The 26,577-nt window shown below is 44.8% G+C and overlaps 1 protein-coding gene and 1 long non-coding RNA gene across 2 annotated transcripts; one reads left to right on the forward strand and one right to left on the reverse strand.

Annotated features, from left to right (window-relative positions):
- Positions 1–8,509: 8,509 nt before the first annotated feature.
- LOC120677249 (peroxidase N-like) lies at positions 8,510–10,117 on the reverse strand. The gene is made up of 4 exons (XM_039958396.1): positions 9,856–10,117; positions 9,554–9,736; positions 9,274–9,439; positions 8,510–9,083 (listed from the first exon to the last, which is right to left on the reverse strand). The coding sequence occupies exons 1-4, from the start codon at positions 10,072–10,074 to the stop codon at positions 8,671–8,673; spliced, it is 981 nt and encodes a 326-aa protein (XP_039814330.1). The 5' UTR covers positions 10,075–10,117; the 3' UTR covers positions 8,510–8,670.
- An 11,259-nt stretch (positions 10,118–21,376) lies between these two features.
- LOC120679785 lies at positions 21,377–22,442 on the forward strand. The gene is made up of 2 exons (XR_005677324.1): positions 21,377–21,848; positions 21,919–22,442. It is a non-coding gene; the product is annotated as an uncharacterized LOC120679785 (long non-coding RNA).
- Positions 22,443–26,577: the final 4,135 nt, after the last annotated feature.

Genomic DNA, 26,577 nt, shown 5'->3' on the forward strand with positions numbered 1-26,577 from the left:
AACACGTGGAAACATAAGTCCGAGCCGTGGTCGGCTCCCCAGGACGACTCTTGCATCGGCTTTAAAGAGCCGATCAAGTCCCGGTGTCAGATTGGATCTGCATCTATCCGGATATCGATAAATAAAGCAAATGAGTGTAAAGCTGCTTCAATTAAATCTAATCAATCTAATCCATGACGGTAAAAGCTTCACTGCTAGATCGGAACATCCTACACGTGATTGGGCCTAATAAACGTAACAAATAACTAAACCATAACCAAAACAGAGGCCTAAGAACTAGCAAGAGCCGATTCCTGGATCAATTCCCTGTTAAGACTAGAGCAGAGCATCTAACACGCCACCGGATCATCCAACCCGTTTGCAAGGCCTAACCTAGCAGATATTACGCCAACTCTTAAGAATAAGAGCAAACCATAACAGATTAGATCTACCAGACATAAAAGAAGCAGGGTGTTGCCTTTACGCAGCTAACTCTACGCAACAAGAGCTAGCATAAGATGATGACATGATCGCATAAAGACAACATGATGTTCGTAGATGATAAGCAACAAAGCACAACAGATCTACTAAAAGCCATGCTACGAACATCGAGATAACTAGCACTACTCGCCATCAAAAACGCTTCAGTACGAGTAATACCAAGGTAAAGGTAAGAACAACGCTGCCCTGATCGCGAGAAGCGATCAGGGCAGCATGGCGCTTACTTGGATGAAACCCTAAGATTAGGGATGGCGATGCGCCGAGAGCTGTTGTTTGTGAGACGTGATGACGTTCTTTTTTTTCATGAATAACATAGGGTACATATTTATAGTCCAGAGACTTGGGAAACAATCTAAACTAATCTTGTCCCGATCGGACTCTATCTCTAATCTAAAGATACATAGCCCATGTGGCCCAAACGCTCACGCAGGAGCCGATTTACAAGCCTTCTTAATCTTCTCCTTTAAGCCCAACTTGGTTTCGGCCCATAAATTAATCCTGTTAATTTATGGTGATAACAGGATGGGCCCCTGTTGACAGCTTTCGTGGACCGCTGGCATCCAGAGACCCACACCTTCCACCTTCCTTGCGGCGAGATGACAGTGACCCTGCAGGACGTGGCCATGATCCTAGGGCTGCTGTTGGAAGGTGTTGCAGTGACAGGCATCGTGCAGTCAGATGGATGGAGAGACATGGTTGAGAACATGATTGGGATCAGGCCTCCAGCACCCCCTGAAGGAGTTCGAGATCGGAAGACTTCGGGAGTCAGCTCGGCGTGGTTGCGGGCCAACTTTAGCCACTGCCCACCTGCAGCAGCCGAAGAGGTGGTGGAGCGATATGCTCATGTATGGATGTGGCACTTGTTTGCCGGCTTTCTTTTCCTAGATGGTTCGGGCAACACAATATCGTGGATGGTTTTGCCAATACTTGGACAAGTATGGGACAACCTTGGCCAGTATAGCTGGGGCTCAGCGACACTTGCATGGTTATATAGGCAGCTTTGCGATGGTTACAGGCATAGTGGGGCTGATTCAAACTTAGGAGGGTGTGCATACCTTTTATAGATATGGGTATGGGAGCGATTTCCAGTGGGGAGACCTTACCGCGGGCCGATTCCGGTGAGTTCTATTAGTCTTGCACAACTGCGTTTATATGGAGATGTTTGTTTTCAATTCTTTGATATCCTGACCGGTGCTTCCTTGGTTTGCAGAACTGGCCCTATGAGGACGAAGGTTCTGACCCAACTATTGCTTTTCTATGGATGAATGTTGGAGCAGTCCGTGGTAACCCTCGGCATCGCTACAATCGCTATACCAATGATCTTGATTGCATTACACAAGCTCAGGTATTGTAGACTACTACAAGTTAAATGGCTTACTCATTCATATTGACCCAACTATATGATAGTTACTTGTTGTGCTAATATTGATTCAGACTACTACAAGTTAAATGGCTGAGGTTTCCACCTTGATTCAGACTAGCAAATGCAACGCTATGTTCAGCTAATATTGCAAGCGATCGTTTTCAGAAATAATAGGATGCAAATGTGTGCCACTCCAGTTAACATATAGAAAACCATAATTGTAGCGATGCCCACTAGCAAGTGCAACTGAAAACATAATTGAACGAAACCCATAGTTTGAAGTGCAAGGTTACACATCCAGAAAAGTTCTACAAAGTCCACAACATATAAATCCACGACCACCAAATCATCTAGAAGTCGACAACATAGTAAGCCACGACCACTAAATCCAGGTTACACAACCACAAAGTTAAAACCACAATAGCTTTAACAACGACGGCGCCGCTGCTCTGGAGGGCTGAAAGGGTCGTTGCGCCGGCGCTGCCATCCTGGTGCCGTAGGTAGAACATTCCCACTACCAATGTCAGTGCCCTCGTCGACCATAAGGTGTGCCCTATGCTTCGCATCGTACCCCATCTCAGGTAGGGGGAACACCAGATGCACCATCCTGAAATGCAAATAGTATGTTAGATTATTGAAAGAAATGGCAAAGTGCAATTTTTCAGACATACAGATAGAAAAGTAACAAACAAAGTTGAAGTGGTTTTCACAATTCCCTAAATTTTATTAGCAAACAACACGAACAAGTAATTTCATGCAATACCTGGCTAGATAGTGTTAAGGTTACAGCATTGCTGGTTTTTTCTTGCTTTTTTTTCTTTTTTCCCTTGCTTTTTTTCTTACGGCACTTGCAGTTTTTGCAAAACTTGTGGCACTTGGAGCACCGATTCTGTGACTTATCTGCTTCAAAATCACCGGTCCCATAATCGGCACTAAACTGACCTTGCGATGCATCCATATCGCCTTTCAATCGCTTGGTTTGCCTCCTCCCTTCTTGTCCTTCAGAAGGCCACTATCCGGAACATACTCCAAACCATTATACGCAGGCCATTGCGTTGGATCGAGATATGGTTCGAAACTTGATTCCCAGACCTTCAAAGTGTGCGACCTATCGTACCATGGAGACAAATAACTCCCACTCTTGTAGTCAATGCCTCTACACTTACATGCTGTTATCAAATGCGAGCATGGAAGGAGTAACAATTGCGGCAACATGCATGTGCAAAGGCCAGAACTTAGGTCAACTCTATAGTTGCGGCCTCCATGGCTCTCACCACCAATGTTCATTCCACCAGCGCCTCGAATACCATAGATCATCTTTTCAGGGCCAAATGGAACTCCAATTTGGTTTACAGATCTGAGTTCAGCTGCCTCGATGTGTTCGTGAGCAATTTTCCCCAATGGTTGACCAGTTTCAAGGGCACTTCTAGCTTTGTTCCACCAATCATCAAAATACTCGTTGCATTTCTGAAATTAGTATTCAATTATACCGGCTACGGGTCTACTACGGATAGCTTTGAACACATTGTTTAAGGACTCAGAGTTGTTGGTTGTCATAATGCCGAACCACTTCCCCCCACCCCCCCCCCCCTAGTCGAAAGCTAGTTCCCATTTGCTCTTGTCTGCCATTTCTCCCTTTAACCATTCTTTGGCTCTATCATTCAAAATTTTCTCCAAGTCTTTAAGTTTCTCTTCAAATTCCTTCTCTTCACGTACACAACACAATATCTTCAACTTTTCTATGACCTCCTTTTTCTTGTGATGGCGCCACATAATTGCTGCAAAGTGCCTCATGCACCACCGATGGATAAGAGGTGGGAATCCATCTATCTGGTCATTAACGCAGTTCAAGAGGCCACGATGCCGGTCTGAAATCATACAAACTTTCCTTGAAGGACCAAGTACATTAACCCGAACTAGCCTCATAAACCATGACCAGCTGTCATTATTCTCACTTTCTGCCAATGCAAATGCCACGGGTACAAGCTGGCCCTCCGGATCGACGGCCACTGCCATCATTAGTGTGCCCCTATACTTGCCGGTCAAGAATGTGCCATCTACTAGAATCACTGGCCGACAATGCTGGAATGCAACTGGGCACTGTGGGAAGCACCAAAAGACCCTTTGTAACACATGCTTGTAAACACCATTGTCGGGGAGCATCAACCCTCCAGAGAAAGGGAACCACTTAATTCTAGGGTTGTAATGGGCCCTAGCACTAAGTACCCTAGGTACCATGCCGTACGAAGCTTTCTAGTCACCCCAAAGCAATGCAATGGCATGTTGCTTCGCCCTCCACGCCTTCGAGTACTTTACACAGTACGAACTGAAGGCAAAGATGGACTCCACAATAGAAGGAACAGATGTGTCGCTATCCGCACGAACAATACCAAGGATACGACGACCTAGATATTTTGCCGTGCATTGTGCGTGTACTTGTTTTGGTTTGGATGAGGAACATGTGTGAGGTTGCACAACTCTGCTTACCCTCCACTTTCCGGTGCTCCGTACATGCTGAGACCACACACGCCAAAGGCAACCTTGTTTGCACATGACATCATACCTTAGATTCTTATCCGAGTGGACTACGGTGAATGGCCTATGAAATTTTACTGCATATTCTGCCATAAAAAACTGCAACTCTTGTAGTGTGTCGAAAATCATACCCTTGTGAATTTGCGGATCTTCGCTTTCATTTTGGCCTTCCCATGATATGAAAGCAGAATTGCAGATGGCCTTGTCCGCCCTACTTATGTCCTTACCATTAGGCACCGATGGAAGATGAACATTGGCTTGTTTCAAAAGGCGCATCTCATTTTGCATGTAAGAATAAAGAGCATCACCATCTGTGCGGGGTCTAGAGGGACACTCATTATTGCCATCCTCATCCTCTTCGTCATCCTCATCCTCTGAATCATCATCATCTTCATCCTCATTGCCTAGATTACTTACTCCCCTTGCTACCCCGTCGCCTTGGACATCACCTTCATCTTCATCTTCATCTTCGGACCCTAATGATATGTCATCATCATCTTGATTACGTTCCTCTTCCTCAAAAACACCATTGTCAAATTAATCAACAGCCACAGCCAAATCAAAACTAGGAGCATTCAAAGGAGAACTCGAGAGAAAATCAGTAACATCATGTGAAATAGTTGACTCCTGAGTCAGGTTCTGAGCTACATTCTGCTCTTCGTGTCCAAGTGTCGTTGGCCTCCGACATATGTCTACGATAACCTCCCAGCAAACCACGTTTGATCGTTCTACAACCTCCTTTTACTGCTTCCAGTGTGCCTCGGAAGTAAGCTTCATTAGTACATAGTGCGACCTAGCTTTCCCACAATCAAAACGACCCCTCAATTCAACCTCATCCACACAACATCCATACTTCGAGGTGACTCGGTTAACTAGATGTTCAAAGGATGGAGGCTCATCAAATATTTCCAAGTCTTCATTCATATTTTCAAATTCCCCATTTTGTTGTATAGTTCGACCTTCAAAAATCCGAACTAAACGATCCATCTGCAAAAATATAATCACTCTAAATTATAGTGAGTATTACTTCAATTGTTAAATACTATGCCTACAATTATATTTAATATTTAATCCATTGTACTAATGTTCTACCGTTCCCTCTCCATTTACTAATGCATTTACTGATCGGGGGTCATAACACTACTCCTCTAACAACGTATACCATAACTATATATGCTACTCATGCGGCAAATCAAATGAAATATGAAGATATTATAGTGCTACAACATAATCCAAAATACATACAACATAGCACAAGAAGCTAGCACTGAATTGAAGTCAACTCAAGCCTAAATAACAATAATCAATACGTACTGTACTAAATGGGAGCAAATGTAATTTAATTAACTACCAATCAAATCGACCTATGTCCTAAAATGTCACCATGACAACCTATATCCTCAACATCACCGCGAGAAGCTAACAATCCACTCACACAAGGCTCCACATTGCATGACAATCTAGAAAAACAGTTCCTAATTACCAATATATACACATGCAATTAATTCTACACGTCAAATCCGCGAGCAGTACGAATACTACATCTAAACCAGACATCTCCTGCAAACAACACACCTCATTCTCCAATATTTTTCAAATATTCTAACCTAAGCCTAGCTCACCTACACATGCTCAAATCAACCAAATGCATAGTTAAAAGGGGGTTTTTTGGGGTATTACCTTCCTACGAGGGAGGGGATCGATTCCCCTTACTTTACCCACCCCAAATCGACCGATTTGGGGGCGGATCTGGGCCGGCGGCGAGGGGGGCAGCAGGGGCGCTCGCGGGCAGCAGGGAGAAGTGAGGGAGGGGGAGGGAGAAGAGCGTGCGCAGAGTAATCGGCTTGTCGCGCCATCCAACTCGGCGCGACAGACCCTGTCGCGCCACATGCGGTGGCGCGTCAAGGCCGGGCCCAGCTGCGCCACGATGGAGCCATGTTGGCGGCCGCTCGAGCGAGCGGCCAGCGTGGCGGCTTTGTTGCTGCCCTCCTACAGGCGTGACCCTCCTACAGGCGGCGTGTTGCTGCCCTGCCGCCGGCCGCCAGTGCTGTTGAGCTGACTACCGCTTTAGTCCGTGAACGTGGACACTTCGGCCAACGTCCTACCTAGTGGACGGCCACCACATGCGAGTCTGGCGCGCGGAGGCCCCTTCGGCCCTCCTGGCGCTCGTGTTCGTGCGGCAAAGGGTCTGCCGGCGTGCAACATCGCCAGAAAACATATGGCGTATGGCGTGTTTGAAGGGTATGGGTAAACTTGTCCAGATTATGTGTTTTATGACACCTTTGTGTTGAAAATACTATTATATTGGTTATAGTGTCCTACAACAAATTAGTATGGTCGAAGAGTGTTTCCTAGCAAAGAGATATATTTTTAATGGTTATGAGCAAAAGCCAAATTTAAATATTGTCGTCTAGCAATTTTCCCATCAAACAAATGTTACTGTTCCTTATAGTTTTAGTTATAAAGAAGTGTAAAATGCATCCACCATACATGAACACAAGAAGTTGTATTATTGTTTCACTTTAGTCCAACAAATTGTAAGCATAGCAATATAGCAAATCAAGTTGTAGAATTCGGGGATAGGGTTTACGTACGTATGTTCATAGGGACGAGTGTGTGTGCTTGTGAGTATCTGAGTTATACTATGTAATCTAAAAAAAGTTGTAGAATACGGTGGCCTATGGTCCAAGATGGTGCAAGAAAAAAATGGGTTGGCATTCACAAAATCTTATGTCACGTTGTGTGCTAAGATGGAATCACATTACCCTACTATTCAGCATCCGTTGCGTGCCCTATCATATATTAATTATAGAAATAAATATGTGGATAATAAAAATAAGTTATATTTAAAAAGAGGCACGACCAAACAGTTAAGCCCAAGCACATGATAGTAGCAATGTCTACAAACAGGCACAATATATGAGGTAGATACAACCCATTCGATTTTAGTACTAAGATGATACACGAAATTATGTAGAAAGAGCTCATTCCATTGAACGTCGTCTCATGCATCGTTGAGGACCATGCTCGAGCAACAGAGAGCTGCGAGGCACAAGCGATCGAGTAAGGCATTTCTGCAACAATTTGATAATTTCGATTGTTTTTTCTTTACACATGTAAGTAAGTAAATTTAGAAGTAGCAGAAAGGATGGCCACCAATCGAAAGCGAGCGGACGCCTGCGAGCCATCAACCTTGGCATGCACGGGCCTCCATCGAATCGAGGGCAGCGAGCTGGGGACACCTGCCGGTGGGCTCCTTAGGCGGACGGCACAGCTCAAGCAGAGGGGCAACTTGGCGGCACCCGCGCCAAACAGCTTGATCCAATTGCTTCTTCCCACTCGCCGCACCAGTGTTAATCCTCTGTTTACTCTCTCCTCATTTCACTTGCATCGAGGCATCGAGCTTCAATGAAAAATTAAGTTCAGACTGATGTTTTTTTTTTTGCGTTTTGCAAAGCAGCGGAAACCTTTCCAAGGAACGGAGAGCTCTATTCCTCTGTTCCAAACGCTCGGTGACATAAGCATAACGGAGGAATAGAATTTCTTTGAAACTTCTTTAAAAATCCTTTGATCCAAACACGCCCTAAGTAAATTTATTAGGCAGATAAAAGTAAAATTATGAACTCTTTTACAACGGATTCCAACCGAATTGATCTATGGAATAATTTTCATCAACTTGGAGGGTTTTTCTGCAAAAGAGTAGGAGACGCATAGCAACGCCCGTGGAGCTGAGCACTTTGGCTGGTCTTTGAGAAACCCGATAAGGAAAGCCAGTAGCAACTTTACTCTATAACAACACGTTCAGCCTGCAACCTATTTATTACTCTCTCCGTTTTTATTTACATATCGTATTAGATTTGTTCTAAATCAAACTTGATTAATTTTGACCAAATTAATAGAAAAATATAGCAACAACTATAATATCTAATATATGCATTATCAACATATACTTCATGGTGGATTTAATGAAACAAATTTGGTATTGTAAATATTATTATTTCTTTCTATAAATTTAGTCAAAGTTTGCCAAATTTAACTTAGGACAAACCTAATACGACATGTAAATAAAAATAGAGGGAGCACCTTCTAAATTTCCATTTTCCCTCAAAAAAAAAGCAACTGAGTTTGATATGTGGGACCAATCCGTAAGTGTTATTATTCTTTCAACTTCTTAAAACCATGCAACAGCTTTAACGTTACACGCGTATCCTACAGTTTGGTTCCTTGATTCCTTCACAAACAAGCGCAAGAAATAGATCGCACAGACACATGTATCACTCCTCACTTCCTCATCAGTTGACAACCCTGCAGTTCTTGCGGATCTCCCCTTCCGGGCCCATGAGCGGGATGTTCCCCATCTTGATCATGGACCCGACGAAATGGCAGAAAAATTGATACCCGTTGTCGCTGTAGGTCTTCACGAGATCCTTTGTGTTGGCAATGCCTTCCGGGCTGGAAAATAGGCCCTGGTCGGAGGACAGGAGGCCCTTACTGACCAGGAGGTTCTGGTAGTAGTTGTTGTCGAACACGTCGGCGGAGCTGAGATCCAGGGCGGTGGTTTGGTTGCCGTCACCGCCTGCGCAGAGGCTCTGAAGGCTGTCGGCAAGGCTGGCATCAAGCGTCGGATCGACTGAATCCGTGGCCGAGAAGTTCGACAAGCGGTTGCTGAACAGCGCGCACCTGGCTCGGCCGATCGTGTGGGCTCCTGTCCATTTTCAGGTTCAGCATGTGAGTTCTGCAGAATCTTAACACAAGCAGATCATAACAAACTTAATGTACAACTGATATAATTTTGCTGAGTGGGCTAGAACGCACAGAGCTGACTAGAGCTATGTCTCTGGAGTAGCTCTGAAACATGTACGCGTAAGTAGAAGTAGCTCATTCATGAGATTTACCTGACAAGACCACAACATCGGTCGTGTTCAGGCCGACGGCGTTGAACTTCTGAATGATTGAATCGATCGGTTCAAATGGTGCGGGCAAGCCATTGTCAGCTCCAGATTGATTGGCAACCAGCCCGTCTTTTCTTCCCAGAAGAACATCCCAATAAGGCCCTCCACTCTGAAGAACAAAAGTCAGTACACGTCACAGACAGCCCTGTTGCAGACTTATTGGTTTGTCTGACGAAACTGTATGTTCCGACAGACTGAACAGTATGGGCTAGATGAAGCTTACAAAGAGTACTCCGTAGCTGGCTGCAAGGGCTACAATGTCAGCGCATGACACTACCTCGGGGCAGACTCTCTCGAGATCAGTCTTTATCTCGTCAATGACTTCGTACCCTCTAACTGAGTTCAGGTTGGGTTGTGCAAACTTCTCGCCATCACTGCCGTCCAAAAGGATTGAACCATCACATCCCTGCATATACAAAGTTCACAACATTTCATTAACTGCAGCATATATATAGATGCATCTACGTAAAATTATCAGAGACTTAGATTTCAGAGATGTATTTAGAAGCCAGTCAAGGCAGTTACATTGACAAAGCAGTCATGGAAATGGAGCCTAAGGAGGGAGGCGCCCATCCTCATCTCAGCCCTCATGGCAGCGAACACATGCTGCTGCACAATAGTGTAGAAAAGAGGACACTTTTCGTCGTAAAAATCAGAGGTGAGCTGACATCTCACACCCTGGTTACCGAGGCACAGCGCAAGAACTGAAAATACAAGCAGCAACCGGGAGTAAGCGTGTTCCATGCCTTACTCGGTTACTCGTCTGCACACTATCCTGGGCTTGCACACTCCACAGTTTCTTGCCAAGTTCTTATAGGCGATAAAAGTGATCCATCAGGGAATATACTACCGCAGGTAGCGCGATAGTGGGCGGCTGCGCATGCAGTGGTTTACTGATTTCCTGAGGTGAGGTGACAAAGATTGGATGGACTGCACTCTACAACCGGAAGACGGCAACTGGGCTATTGGAGCACTAGCATGGGCTTTTTTGCTCGTTTTCTGATTCTGAATGTTGAAGTCACTAGTGTAATAGTGCTGCACTTAGCATGCTTCCCAATGCTTTGTCTCAAGTCCAAAGTGGTAGTGGAGATTCAACCAATGCAATCAGGAAATTCTAATGTAATGCATATGCATGCGGTTTCGTGCGGGATTTCGATTACTGCCAGCAGTCTGCCACAGATGAAACGATAGTTGATGCACTATACAATTAAGTATATCAGCAATAGTCTTGTTTGCAATGTGGGGAAATTAATCTGGACTATTTAAAGTTTCAGATGATGTTTCCTATTATAGTTGCAAAGGCGCTGTGAGTTGGCTCTGCATTATCAGTTGATTGCTGTACAGGGAAATCATGCAACTCAACCAATTTGTAACACACAAGTCAAAGAGATAACCATTTAGTCTGAATGCCATCCTAATGGATAAGCATTACAGTGAATGATAGGTCCAATCTGAACACAGTACAAACTGGAAGGCGCGTCGCACTAGCCCACTAGGACATCTACATATGTATGCTAATAATTGATGAAAGAAAAACAAATTGCACAGCACGTACGTTAATTCTGAACTTGGGGTTTTTACTTTTTTAGAAACCAAGAGATACATGAGTTCTGAGATAGCTCACTTTATCTTGAGTATCAGCTTATATAGTTTCCATCAAGAAAAGAATTTTCTGTTTACTCAAGTTTCATTGGGACTGGAGGTGGCTGTGCGGGACTTAAATTCTTGGAGATGAGTATGGATAATATTTGCACGTTTGGTTTGCCTTAAGCACTAATTAGCTTGTCCTCCAAAGGTTCTGATCAGGTTTCTATATTAGTTGTTGTTGAATATGTGTCTAATACGTGTACAGTCAATTGGACTTGAGTTGTAATTGGTAGGTTAGGTATAGAGTTTGGGTTGTACTTTGTATTCTTGGACCACACAAATATGAGGGCACTACTGTTGTAGCCTAGAGATGACTTGGCTCGGCGAGGCCGCGGTTGTTGACGCAAAAATCCCATCGGACGGATCTCTGCGCTCCACGTACAATAGGGTCGGGGATATCTGCTTTACTCCGCAGTACCGAACCCAAGGTCGGTGCGCGTATGGTGTGTGCTGGCGTGCCAGTCAATTTGACCTGTAATTGACAAGGAAGGTTAACATTAAATTTCGGGGGCTATCGGCTAGCCAGCCGATACCGATGACTGTCAGACCCGGGGCAGCGGGACTGCTTATAGGCATAGAATGTTCTATAGTAAGGGATAGCTCATGTATATACCTCACCTCTTTTGTAACTACCCGAATAGGCGTAGAACTAGCTGCAGTACGAAGGAAACTACCTGATTATGTTGTAGTAAGACTCCAACTGTACTTTCGATGTAACCCTATCCCCCCGGATATATAAGGGAGGGCAGGGACCCCCTCCAAACAATTAACACCTAAGGCAATACAAATTACCACAAAGGACGTAGGGTATTACGCAACTCGCAGCCCGAACTTGTCTAAATCTTTGTGTTCCTTGCACCATCGAGTTCCAGAGCCGCCGATCTCTACCTACAAACCTTACTGCTAAGGGTATCCCTGAGCAGGCTTAGCGGTAAACACCGACAGCTAGCGCGCTAGGTAGGGGGTTTGGCGAGTTCATCAGCGAATTCGATGGCCGGGTCAAGCGACGCCAACAATGTGCTGGAAGGCACAACTCTCGTTTTCGGTTCCTGGGCATGCACGGCTGATGGATCGGGCGGCTTCTCCAGCCACCTTGTCACGCCAAACTCGCCTAAACCGAAAACTACCTCCCAAGCCGCCGACAGCCGCAAGTCTGCGGATCTCGATGGAATAAGAATTCCACCAGAACTCGACTCGAACAACCCAGAAAATGTGTCGATTCCAACTCGAACTCTTGTTTCAGTCGAGTTCGACACATAATATGATTCCAAAAAACCTCACTTTTCAAAAACTCTTGGGAAATACTTGACTTATCTCAAGATGATCAAACGCCCTATGGTCAAAAACTCAGAATTACTTGATGGAGTAAATCGAGTCTCACAGTCAATTGAGGGCTGCATCAAACTCGCAGAAACTGTTCTTGGCACACCGAAATCACAGAACCCAGAAGTGTTGAACCCACTGCAGAAAAGGTCGGGCGATATACTCTTAGGGATCGATCGAGTGGATTCCAAGCTCATCGACTGTATCAAGTTAGCTGAAAGCACCCTGCAAAACAAGGAGCAGAAAATGGGAGGAGGAATTTGCGGGGGATCTGGTGAGACAAACCCCCGGTTTGTTCGGATGTGACCGTCTATCTCCAGGATACCTCAGAGCCCTTCACCGAAACTTGCTCACATTCAGACTCCGGAACCAGTCGAGTCCTTGTTCGATTAGGATTTCGATCGCTTCACGAACAGCCTCGAGAACTTTGAGCCATTCGATGATCTCGAGGATTGGTCCGACAACATCGACTTGTTCATGGACGCTATGTCCAACCCACCCGAGCATACTGACGCTCTCTGGGAACTGGCCAAACTTAAAAAGGGAAAAGCCAAAGCTCTAGAACAATTCAGTGAGTCTATCTTCGACAAACCCTGGATCAAGGAGCCTAAAGGGCTGACTCCCACTCAATCATGGCTACACTGGATGAACGAGAATGCCCTCTGTGTTGAGATGGGCATCCCACTCCTCGCTCACCCTAAGCACACATTCTCTAAAATCGGTGGATTAACCGATTCGGAATCCGAGTACTCTTCCAACTCGGAGGACGTGCTGGATGACCTATTCCAGTACAGCAAGCAAGTCGAGTCCAACTCGGCTAAAAACTCCAAGTCCGATCAGGACTCCCTCCCTATCTTGGTCATATATGCAACGCTGTAAGGACGGATAGTGCGCCTAAGGAAGACACAGGATCCCACCGCCTCAGGCTCGCAGCCAACGGATCTGCCTTACCAACAGAGCACCCCCATAGACCCGTCCTCAAGCAAACAAGACCAAGGAATTCAAGATATTTGCCGTGAAATCCTCTTGGTTCGCATCTCCGAAGTTCTGGAACCCGAGGGTGATCCCACAGAGCGTCTCAACCTCGACGACTACAACTCAGATGATTTCGACAAGTACCTTTCCGACAACATGGAAACTACTCCTCCCACAATTACAGAAGCCCAGGCTACTACCAAGCAAGACCCGCCTGCTCCTACAGCGGTAACTGTCACTGTCCAACTGGAAGAGCAGCATACAGCAGAAGATCTCTACGAGCGTCGTCGCTTGCTTAACCAGAAAAGGGCGTTCAGGCGCCAGCGCCTCGCCAACAACCAGTAGGAACAGCAGGGCGACAACTACGACTACTCCAACTGCGACCTTCGCAATGTGATAAATGTTGGTCACGATGCGCGCAACGTTATCATCTCAAGGAGAAAGGAGCGTGAGGAAGTCGAGGCTTACAGCCCTTCCTCCAACTACCGCATCCCACCAAAGGCTTCCGCATCCTTCAAGAAGCACAAACCGGCAACCATCGGTACCGTCCTCAGGGTAAACTGCGCACCCCGTACCAAGGAGAATTGTCTCAGGGGGAAATAGGAGCAATAAATTACTGCTACGCAAGTGCTTCATCCACCCAAAGAGCTCCCACATGATCTTTCAGTGTGACTCACTCCGCAAGGCCCTTGGGGCACCTCTCCTGAAGGATACCTTACCTCAAATCTAGTCGACTATCATATCGACTAGTTTTTATCTTTGAATAAGTTTTATTAAGTCATGTAAACCATTGCCCGCATCCAACGGGCAAGGGGTAGGTCTTAAGAGTCAGAGTCTGTCACTTTACAACTACTGTAATTTCGACAAATCCAAATAAAAGTTGATTTCTCCTATAAATCGACTACTTGGCTTTCGCTCATACGACCAATATCCCATCTCGAAAGTTACGCTCAGCATTGGAGCAGCTATCGAGTAGTTTTTATGGTTTACACTCGAGTAGGTTTTGGATATCCATTCGACATTTACGTCTTGGGCAACCCGACGGGTTCGTACCTAACAGTTCTGTCTTAAGGATTACTTCAGTCCTTGGTTAAAGGACACCCTACTCGCCTCGCTCAAGTAGGTTTTGGACATCCCTTCGACATTTATGTCTTGGGCAACCCGACGGGGTTCGTACCTAACAGTTCTGTCTTACGGATTACTCCAGTCCTTGGTTAAAAGGACACCCTACTCGCCCTGCTCGAGTAGGTTTTGGGTATCTTTTTGACATTTACGTCTTGGGCAACCCGACAGAGTTCGTACCTAACAGTTATGTCTTAAGGATTACTCCAGTCCTTGGTTAAAAGGAGACCCTGCTCGCTTGCTCGAGTAGGTCTTGGATACTCTTTCGGCACCTTCGTCTTGGGCAACTCGACGGGGTTAGTACCTAACAGACTTGCCTTAGAGTTACTCCAGTCCTCGAATAGGACACCTTACTCGCCCTGCTCGAGTAAGTTTGGGGTATTTTTAGAATATTCACGTCTTGGGTAACTCGACGGAGTTCAATCCTAACAGTCCTATTTTCTAGAAATCAATCCAGTCCATGTATAGGACATACTACTCGATAAGATCGAGTAGTCCGGGATATTTTCACAACAGTTGTATACTATCTGGGTGACCAAGCAAAGTCTATTCTTAACTGATCAACTATGAAAAAACCCTCAAGGAGCATGAATAAATTCTTGATACTCTAAAATAGGTTGACAAGAGCCTCTTGTTCACTTATCTATCAAGGAACATCTTAAGTTCCTAACTCTCTGAATACTCTATAAGAGCTTTCCCCCGACTGGACAACAAAGTCCATACGAGCTTCGCTCAGACAAAGCTTTTCCTTAGAAAAGGAAACCTACACTAAGCTACGGCTTTTTACACTCTTTTAGTGCTTTTCCTACTTGGTTAATCCTGCGGGATTCAATCCTAACCGGTCAGCACTGGAGTTCTGATTCAGAATCATATAAACTCGACCCCATTCGAGAATACTTTGCCTTCTAAAGGCATCTACGGATACAATTCCTTGTATCTACTATTATAACTGAGTAGGCGCGATGCTGCCTACACTCAGGACCTTCGAGTACAACTACTCGACACATCAAAGGATTCCATAATCCTAACATAAAATAAGTACTTGACATTACACCAATATTCAATATTTGTTCAAAAGTACCTCCGGCTCTCATGCCAATTCAATTACAACATGAAGATCAAGGAGATTCGGGCTTGGACAGGGACTCCACAATCTGATTGGCCACCACTGAAGTTTCCTCCACATACTGACGGAATTGTTCATCTGTACAATCAGCTTTGGCTCCTTTCCCAAGGGCATCTAGTCGAGTGGTCGGCCAATAAGATTTTACCAGCCCAAGTACGTGACCCACGTACTGGCGGGTGATGGTGGCAACATACCTCTCGAAGGCTCCGGGTACTTTACAAAGTCTCTCGGCCAGCGTGAGCGGTTCATTTCCGTCCCTTTCGGGGATATCCATAGCTTCGGCTACTTCCTGGGCAGCACCCTTGATCTCCCGCGGCGTCACAAGTTCTCGCTGCATCGAGTCTCGGGACTCGGATAACTCCTTCAGCTGCCTCAAGACTCCTTCGGCTTCCCAGTCTGAATCCGCGTTGATCTTCTTCAGCTTTTCATTCTCATCTGCGTTTCGGTACATAAGAATCTTTAGATCCAGTACCAAGCTTTCCTGAATCTCTAAAGATTTTGCACAAGCTGTGTACTCGATTAAAAGAAAAATCTTATAAATATCAAGCAGATCTACTAGTCGACTGCATCATATATGCTAAAGACTAACCTTTCTTGGATTGAGAGAGCTTCTTAAGCTTCCACTCAAGAGCAGTCTTCTCGGACGAGAGCGTCTTTACCCTCTCTTTTAGAGCATTCAGCTCTGTCTCATCTTGGGATCGGCCACCCTCCCATCCCAGCGCTTCCTGCAAAAAATAAAAAGATCAGTATACTACTCGATCTATTATAAAGTACTTGAATTACTCGACTACTTACCTCCAGCAGCTTGAAAGCAAGCTCAACCTTCTCTCGCGACAAGTCACTTCCCGATGTGACCTGGGAAGTACTCGTCCGCACTTCAAATAACGTCCTCTTAGGGACATCTTCAACCCTCGCTACAGTATTCCCCGTGTTTTAGGAATCTAGAGGAACAATATGTTACTTAATCAAATTAAGAGCAGAAAAAGAACATATTTCCTACAAGGTGAAGTAAGCTTACCTGTAGCGGCTTCCTCGGGCTGCCTGTCATCGCCTCCCTCAGGAAGCTTCTCACCTTCCCCCTCTTCCGGAAGCTTGTGGCTTCCACCATCCTCTGGGACCTTCTCATTGCCCCTCTCGGAATCCGGCAATGGAGAATCCCGAAGCATGGAGTCAACCATAGCCTCCGCATCATGAGCACTCATATCAGGAGTGTTCAGAGGTTTCTCCACCCCCGATTGGGAGGCTGAGTTGTCCTCAGTCTCCACACTCGCCTCAAGGATTGCATCGCTGGAAAGACAAAAGTAGTTAAAAACTACTAGGCACAAAAGCAGATCCTACATCTACAAGTTTCAAGGAACTTACGTAGGAGCTCTTCTTAGAGCAAGACCCTTGATGCCAAACTTGCGGGCAGACTTCACAACTATGGCCTGATTCCCCGCATCAATGACTTTATTTGCATTAGAACTACTCGCCGAAAGAGTAGCCCTGGTCACACTTGACGGGTCCACTGTGGTGGAAGGGATAGTCTGCTCCACCACAGTATCATCCCCAGATGACGATATCCGTAGCATTTTAGCTACCGGACTTAAAAAAGCCAAACACATATCAGCAAATCGAAAACCCAAAGTATTCGATTCCAAAATAACTAGCTACTTACTTATCGCTAGCCGTTTGGGAGGAGCTGTGACACTTCTTCGCCACGGATCGAGTACTCCTGGGATGCCCAGTTTGAGTATCGGTACTCAGAGTAGGGCTGAGATCCCTATCACTCCTTTCCCCAGCTTCCTCTTCATCTGCACAACCAAGACTATACATAAGTATTGTTTATATGAGACTTCATATGAACATATTTGGACTTGGTCAATAGATCGAAAAGTTTGGAAGAACAAAAGGGTGAATAAATGTCTGGCAGTGAAGGACTACTTTTAAAGTGCTCCACGTCCTCCTATAGAAAGCAACATCCTATCAGATTTGTACTATGGTATAGTACTCGACTTCTACGCATCGACTACTCTTATCAAGTACCTACTTCGGTGGATTCGCAGCAGAAAAAGTTTCAGGAACAACTAGAACTTTCTTTACGTTCCTCAGCAGTCGTTGTACTTGACTAAATGCTACATCATCCGAGATCTCTTCCTTTGAGTATCTTGACGAATCAGTTGTTCCCTGATACTGGAATCCAAGCGTTTCCCGAGCCTGTAAGGGCTGGATCCTTCTCTTCATCCAGTCGAATACGACTGCTTCCCCAGTCAACATATTTTGCCTCAGAACGGCAATTCGCTCGAGAAGCCCAGGGATCCGACTCTCGTCGACTGGTTTTTTATTCCACTCAGACCATTTGGATTGGAGGGCCTGGAGTAATTGGTGGAAAGCGTCCTAACTGGTTCTCGACATAGAACCATTTGGGCTTCCACTCGATTACTTTATTGCTAGGACTATAAGAAATGTATTCTCTATCCTTTCTTTGCCTAAGCTGGAGACCCGCACATCCTACTATATCTAAAACGAACCCGTCGGGTTGCGGCTTCAAATGGAAAAGAAATCGGAAGAGTTCAAAATGGGGCTCGATGCCCAGAAAAGCTTCGCACAAATGTACAAAGATAGAAATGTGAACAAGGGAATTGGGGGTCAGATGATGCAGCTGGATCCTGTAGTAGCGTAGGAGCCCAAAAAAGAAAGAAGAGCAAGGAAACCCCAATCCTTGTTCCAAGAAAGAGGTGAAAGCAACGATTTCCCCCATATTTTCATACGAATGATCTCTCCCCAATGCAGAACGCCATTGGATAATAGATCTGGGAGCCAAAAGTCCCTGCTTTACTAAAGATTCCAAGTCAGATTGGGATCACTTACTTGTGTTCCAGCCTTCCTCCTGAGTTGGCTTTACAGCCGTACCCTTCCCCTTGGTCGCCTTTTTAGGAGCCATCTGAAAATCTACAGATCGTTTCACGCACATAAACTGGCGGAAACCCTAGGGTGCAAGTGGGGAGCAAAAGGGGAGCAAGAGCTTTAGATCTGGAGGTTTGAAGGTGAAGACAAATCTAAAGCAGTAAAAGCAAATGGCGACCGGTGGGGTAAAACCTAAGGTTCCGTTTCATTTTATAATGACGGTGGCACCATGGTAAAAACACCGAACAGGCCAACAGTCAGTTGCAAATTGCGGAAAAAATGGGATTTTCAAGAGACATTCCTTTTTCTAAGATTACATTCTGGAAAAAGAAAACACTCACATCCATAGTCAACTACTCGACTCTTCTTTTCTTAACTGGGATTACATTCCAGAAAAAGGAAAAGTACTCGACACAGTACAACTACTCGATATTACAACTCGAGTACTTTCTCCCATGTAACTTTACAGCAACTCGGGTCTGCTTGCACACTTCTTGGCTTCCTGGGAAACCTGCTGCAGCTAGATCGGCCCGAGGCCATGACAAAGTACAAACTTGTTATTCCCACTAAGGGAATAATGATACTTGTATTCTGGGACAAAAGTTTCAAGAGTATGGAGGCAGATTACAGTAATCACCTCGCAAGTCCTCTTGTAACATCTTCTGGAGAAACTTCTCCTTCTCCCAGAATATGATTGTGACAAGATTAAGGCCTCTTGCTAGAGATGCAGTTCTTGGGTGCTCACAACCTGGGAATCCCTAGGATGTGACACAACAAGACTCCACTCATCCCCTGAAACCCTGCCTCATTGGAATATGCAAGGACATGATGTCCAAAATGGATCTGATGAGAGCATTGGGGATGAAGGAGGAGGCAGCAGAGACTTCTCTTGTCACTCGTAAGTTCTCTTCTAGCATCTTTTGTTGGAAGGAACTACGCAAAATTCAGGAGGGCGAGAGCTAGAATACCAAGGATGAGCCATGGCTGCTACACTTTGATGCTTCTGGAAAAGGTCTCTCTCCCTCCTTTTATAGCCATAAGGGGGCTTACTGAAGGAGAACCCGTGACTCAACAATGCACGTTTCATGGACGCATTCATGGCAGCATTCACGGATGCAGTCAAAGATACAATAATGCAGATTCTCCAAATAGTAACGTCTCCCGTGAGCACTGAATAAAGAGCTGTACATCCCGGGTTTTATTCCTGAAGTTATTTTGGGTGCAATCAGTGTGGCGTATCGAATTGTATCATTTTTCTAGGATTTTACCCAAAAAATAGGTATTTTCGGATACCGAATCTGATGAATCCTCAAAATAATTCGAAGGGTAGAAATTGGTGCCACGTCTTGAATCCTTAATTCCAAATCTACGCTCGGGGGCTACTCGCAGTATAAGGGATTTTGATTTAAGGCTCGGGGGCTACGGGATATGTGCATCAGTGATTTATTTTTCAAATTTTTTGGAAAATAAAGAAGGAAAAAGACTGAAGTGACCCTCAGCCTGATTCTGCGATTCAACCTAAGGCTCAGGGGCTACTCCATATGGAGCGCGAGTACTTCGCGCACCATATATGATCAAAATTTCGGGGCTTGAGCACCTCACAGACTCGGAGCAACCAGAAGTACTTGGAGGACTACTCGACGTATCTGAAGGAAGGCCCAGAAGTAACCAGAAGGATGTTCTGACTACTTGAACTACTTGAAGACGCCCAGCCAAGTACTCGATGCTTGCAGGACTCGGCTACGAAGAGCTTGAGGGCTTGTCAGACCCGAGGCAGCGGAACTGCTTATAGGCATAGAATGTTCTAGAGTAAGGGATAGCTCATATATGTACCTCACCTCTTTTGTAACTACCCGAATAGGCGTAGAACTAGCTGCAGTACAAAGAAACTACCCGATTATGTTGTAGTAGGACTCCAACTATACTCGGCTAGAACTTTCGATGTAACCCTGTCCCCTCGGATATATAAGGGCGGGCAGGGACCCCCTCCAAACAATTAACACCTAAGGCAATACAAACCACCACACAGGACGTAGGGTATTATGCAACTCGTGGTCCGAACCTGTCTAAATCTTTGTGTTCCTTGCACCATCGAGATCCAAAGCCACCGATCCCTACCTACAAATCTTACTGGTAAGGGTATCCCTGAGCAGGCTTGGCGGTAAACACCGACAATGACGCCAGCAATCGGCTATCGTTCAGCCGATCGGGTAGAGACAAGCTAAGCTTAAAGCAATGTAGCTTGTGAGCAGCACTTAGATCTAGATCCAATCGGTCTACATGATCAGATCATAGAGGAGAGACGATTAAACATATCTAAGTTGGATAAATTGTGGTAAAAACTTAAAACAAACTATAACTTGTGATAAAAGCAACAGCAAGCTAGACTAACAGATCGATTAATCTAACGTACTGATAACTTTTACGGGTAAATTGTGAAGAAATTAACTCTAGGTGTGTGCGATACGCTACAAACCTAAGATCTAACGTATTCAATAACTCGAGCGCTATAGACAGAGGAAGAAGCGATGCGCCGTCAACCTTGATCTATCTACGCAATTTAACTCGGAACTTACCAGCAAATGATTAACGTGCCTGCTGAGAAGAACTCATAAAAAGAAAAAGCTACTCCAACTAGGGTGAAGCCACCGCACGAGAAAAGTAAATACGAAGTAATGTAAAGTTGTGTTTGGATGTGGTTGATCAACGTTTACAGACGACGGATGTCTGCTATTTATAGCCTAACCCTAGACCCTATTTGCTGATACGGCGAGATGCGATTTGACTTACAAGTAAAAAAAATTTCTAACAAAATCTACAAGATAACTTGTTATCTTGACTCTGTCAGCCCTTCTCCAGCTCCACCGGCTACGACGTCCATCACAGCCCATAGGCCACTATGCCACTTTGTGCTCTTCGTCGGCCCATTCTCCATCGGCTGCTTACCAATAGATCGACATGTGTCAAAAAGCGGTGTCAACACATGCCCCCCAATTTTGGAGTGAAATATAATTTTTGCTCCGAAATTCTTCTGACAAGTGGACCTCTTGCTCTCCGTGCAAACATCATCAATATTTACAGAGCCAATTCCTCACATCCCGTATCACCAATATGTGAAAACTCTTCTTTGCCCTTGATCTTCTTTCTCCCTAGCCATATATCCTCGACGCGGCGGCTCAACTTCTGTCTTTTCACCTTTCTTTACCAGATCTGAATTTCAAACGTCTTCATCTGCTGAGCCAGTTCTCCTCCCCTTGACCTCTATAAGTAGCAGCCATTGTTACCACAAGCACCTCAAGGTCCACCAGTCGCTATGCTCTTTGTTTCCTCTTCTTCCTCAAAGGTCCTCAGCCGCTTCCTCGTGAGCAATGATCGGAAAACATACACACATCAGGGAGGTATCTCTGAACCAATCATCGGCTCTTTGCTGCCACTATAGGTAAAGAAACTGCTAGTCTCTTCATCTGGCTCATCCCAAACCGATTAGATCTAATCGATTCCATCTGCAGGGATAACAGATCTTCTGGCATATGGCACTACACACATCCCTCAGCTTTAAGAGGTTCAGCTCCACCAACGATGCCCAGGAGCTCATGCGCGAATATTATCCTCAGACGAAAATACGCCTCCGCCAGGTAATCTTTCTTTGCTGATACTTCCGACTAATTAATCTACCTCTGTCCCTGCCAATCTTGGAATTTCAGATCTAGAATCTTCTTCTCCTTCCAATAGCGGCTTCGGCTATGTCTACATCGAGCATCAGAAGCAAACACGCAGAACGCCCCATGGAGGAACCACCACTCCAACCTAATTCAGGGTCCTCCTCCAGCACTTGCATTTTGTTCCTTCAAGGGGCAACTCAAGGAATAGGAAGGAGCTGAAGAACTTGCCGATGAACTGTCAGTACTGCAATGTGTAAATCTCGATGTGTAATCAATAATACTGAGCAAACAATTTTATCAGCACTAGCTAGTCCCAATGTAATTCTCCTGTTCTGTTTTAGAAATCAATGAACTGACTCAAATCCAACTTATATTGACTGTTGGTTTTGTAATTTTTTTGTGCTAAGGCGATATATGCCATATCGGCCATAATACAACCAATTATACCCTCGAAAGATCGTCTTATGCATCCACCCAAATTTTTGGGTAGTACTTCAAAAATTTATAGTTCAGTGCATGAGAAAATCTCTCTCCTTCCAGAGTTTTCAAAATGTATGCATTACCAGGAACACACTGACTTACCCGATAAGGACCCTCCCACTTAGGTGACCATTCCCAATCGGCAATATCAATTTCCAGACTAACTCCCCTTGAACAAACTCCTTGGTCTTCACCTTCTTATCATACCACCTGGCTACACGTGCTTTGTTTGCTTCTACATTGATCAAAGTCCTCAGCCGATGAGATGCCAAATCTTCCAACTCATCTTTCATCAAATCTGAATATCCATCAGCTGTTAACTCAACTTGCAAAGAAATACGTCTGGAACTAGTTGTCATCTCCCAAGAAAGAACAGCACCATGTCCATAAACCAATTGATATGGAGACACTTTGGTAGATCCATGGCAAGCCATCCAATAAGCCCACAAAGCTTCGTGTATATCTAGGTGCCATTTCTTCAGACACTCATCAATTTTTCTCTTGATCAACTTGAAGATTCCCTTGTTTGATGCCTCTGCCCGTCCATTAGATTGAGCATAGTAAGGGGAAGAATTTAATAATTTTGATCCCCATGCCGGCAGCAAATTCTTCGAATTCCCTCGAAGTGAACATAGAACCTTGGTCGGTTGTAATAGTCTGAGGAATACCATACAGATAGATAATATGTTCCTGCACGAAATCAATCATACTCTGAGATGTCACCACCTTTAAAGGAACTGCCTCCACCCACTTTGTGAAGTAATCTGTCACCACCAACACAAACTTATGCCCCTTACTGGATGATGGATATATCTGGCCAATAAGGTCAGTGCCCCATCCTTTGAATGGCCACGGCTGCCTCCACCCACTTTGTGAAGTAATCTGTCACCACCAACACAAACTTATGCCCCTTACTGGATGATGGATATATCTGGCCAATAAGGTCAGTGCCCCATCCTTTGAATGGCCACGGCTAATGATAGGATTCATAGTTGAAGTAGGAACTCTCTGGATATTACCGAACTTCTGACAACCCTTGTAGTATTCAAAACAATCCTCCAAGATTATTGGCCAAAAGTACCCATTCCTTCTAACCATCCACTTTATTTTGTAGGCCGATTGATGAGCATCACATACTCCCTCATGTATTTCTCCCATCAGAACCTTGGACTCCTTGGTGTCCAGACATTTTAATAGCACGCCATCAATCGTCCGATAATATAAATCATCTTCCAGCATAACAAATTTGGTGGCCTTATATCTCAACCACCTGGAAGCTTTCTGCGAAGGATTCTTTAGATAATCAATAATTTCCTTCATCCAATCATCGGCCAACAACTCAGTGGTTGTTATATCACAAATCGACCGATATCCAGAGGCATTTTGGTCCAACTTGTTGGCCTCTCCGTTGTGCATCTTTGGGATATGTTCTATAAAAACCATCTCGAACTCTTTCAGTAGCTCGAGGCATTCTTCGTGGTATATTCGCAGAATATCATCGTTGCAATCATACTTTCCAATCAACTGGTTGACAATGAGCATGGAATCCCCAAAGATCTCAACAGGATCAGCTTTGATCTCTCTTAATAGCTTAATTCCTTTAAGCACAGCTTCATACTCTGCCTGATTAATAGTAGACGTACTAGGAATCGGCAACGAGAAATCAAAGCGTGCCCCCCGAGGCGAGATAAGAACGATACCAATACCGCATCTTTTTCCACAAGATGATCCAACAAAGAATAATATCCATGGAGCTGGCTCCACAACTGAAATTTGTAGACCACAATGTTGAGTGACGAAATCGGCCATGACGTGTCCTTTGACAACTTTAGCCGATTCGAACCACAGATCGAACTCCGACAAAGCCAGAATCCACTTACCAATCCTCCCATTTAGAATCGGCAACGACAACTGTTGATGTTTCGTAGCGTCACGAATGGAATCCGCAAGCGCATGGATATCGTCATAGGCTTTTACCCCAAGAGTATTCCAGGGTATCGTATCCATTGAGGAACGTGAGTATATTATCTAAGGCTTTAACTCGTCCAAGGACATCACACTACTGAAGAGTTATGGGGTTGAGAGGATTCCTAAGATTTAGAACCTAAGTTAAGAAAAGATCTAGAGTCATCGTTTACTTCAGGCTATCGGTCTCACCCTGGATAAACACCAAGTTGTTCCGACAATGACGACATTGTTAAATACCCGAACGTGGAGGATTACTAGGGCTCTAACAGGGCTGTCACCACCTGCAGACTACCTCTACAAACCATAGAGTACAGAACAACCAAATGGTAAAGTCGAGCCTAGACACCACGTCAACGCTATATGGTACTAACTCTAGAGGCGATCAAGAACACTACGTCTACGCTATACCGTACCAACTCTAGAGGCGATCAGGAACATCTTTTTCTATCCAGAGTCCTTCTCTAGAGTCACCCACTATTCACTAGTGAACACTTCATCCCGTAAATGATAGAAACTAGTACTTGAACTTAAACTCTGTCACACCCGGTTTTTAAAAGGAAACCGAATGCATAACTATATGTATACTAGGATCAAATTTCATACACATAGTGACGTCATAATGGCATAATGAGCAACAATGTCACGTAAAAGAGACTTACAACAATTAAAAAGTCTATCAGAGACACACAGCTTCAGCTGGAAACGATGGCTCCATACTTCACAGGCAATCGACCGGGGGTTGCGTACGCCTAGAACTCAGCAACATCTTCAGCAGACTTCAAGCAACTTTCTCCTCTGAGTAGTGTGGTTATAGCAAAGGTGAGTACATATCGTACTCAGCAAGTATATTAAAAATAAATAAATGACATGCAAGGATAAACGCTGGCTGAATAAGCGGTAAGCATTTTAATTAAAAGTTGAACACTAAGAACTATTTACTAATCATGTATGAAACCATCCCACATTTATAAAAAAAATTTGATAGCCAAAATAAATAAGCCTTGGAATAATTAAGCATCTGAATTAAATAATAATTTTAATTAAGTAAACATGTGAGGGTCCAGCCCGCTCATGACCTGACCACGGCGCGGCTGCCAGCAACAAACAAGCGAGGGAGAGGCGGCGCTAGCAGCAAAAGTTGCATGCGACGTTGGGTTTTCTGCACTGAGAGACCAAAACGGAGGTAGCCTGCTCACGGGCCAAGAGTGGGCCCATGGAGCATGACCAGAAAGAGGAGAAACCAGAGTGGACCGACAAGGAGAAAAAGAGAAAAAGAAATTAGGGAAAATAAAGAAAAGATGAAAAAGAGAGAAAATAAAATTGAAAAGGAAAAAAATTTGATCTCAAAATTTCGAAATAGAAACTTAGAGATAATTTGGAGATGAAAAGTTCAAATACAATTGTTAAATCTCTTAAAAAAAGGTTAATTGAATCTATACCATTGCAATTATTCGAGTTCACTAATCTACCATTACAATTCATCTATTTCGAAATATACCATTATAATTTTACAACTCTCCGAAATATACCACTATTTACCCGTCAACATATATTTTAAAATTTATGTACGAAAATACCCTTGTCTTTCTTCTCTCAATCACCTCTCTTCTTCCTGCCTCTCCATGGCGCCGCCGCGAGGCCAGGAAGAAGCAAAGAAAGAAGAAGAAGAATGAATGATGAATGGCCGATAGGCAATGGAAAGGAGGAGAATCTAAGCCACAGAAACTGACATGCCTGATCTTGATGCACGATCACCCAAAAGCACTAGACATCGGCGCGCAGGAACTACAGCATCAGCATCCTGGCCTGGACCGCGTACACGGTGAACTAAGAGTAAGAGACGCCCTCGATGCTGACGCCGGGGCCCTTGCCGCTCTTCCACTCGACCTCGGCCGGCGAGATGCGCGCCGTGAGGGGCACCGAGTACTTCGAGAAGCACTTGTTCTTGCGCGCCTTGGGGCTCCACTTTCCACCCTGGCAGTTGAAGGCGCCGACGACGCCAGCGAAGCGGTTCCCGTTCCAGATTTGAGCACGGTCCTGCAGTCGTGGAGCGGGTCG

Source organism: Panicum virgatum, chromosome 6N, assembly GCF_016808335.1.
Source record: "Panicum virgatum strain AP13 chromosome 6N, P.virgatum_v5, whole genome shotgun sequence".
In the NCBI taxonomy this organism is placed as follows: domain Eukaryota; kingdom Viridiplantae; phylum Streptophyta; class Magnoliopsida; order Poales; family Poaceae; genus Panicum; species Panicum virgatum.

What these genes read in the sequence shown, in the direction of transcription:
- LOC120677249 (XM_039958396.1), bottom strand. Translation starts at nt 10,074, where the DNA reads ATGGAACACGCTTACTCCCGGTTGCTGCTTGTATTTTCAGTTCTTGCG. An exon ending in TCCATGACTGCTTTGTCAAT is followed by an intron (nt 9,737 to 9,855) that starts GTAACTGCCTTG and finishes TTGTATATGCAG; the next exon opens with GGATGTGATGGTTCAATCCT. An exon ending in CGATGTTGTGGTCTTGTCAG is followed by an intron (nt 9,084 to 9,273) that starts GTAAATCTCATG and finishes GAAAATGGACAG; the next exon opens with GAGCCCACACGATCGGCCGA.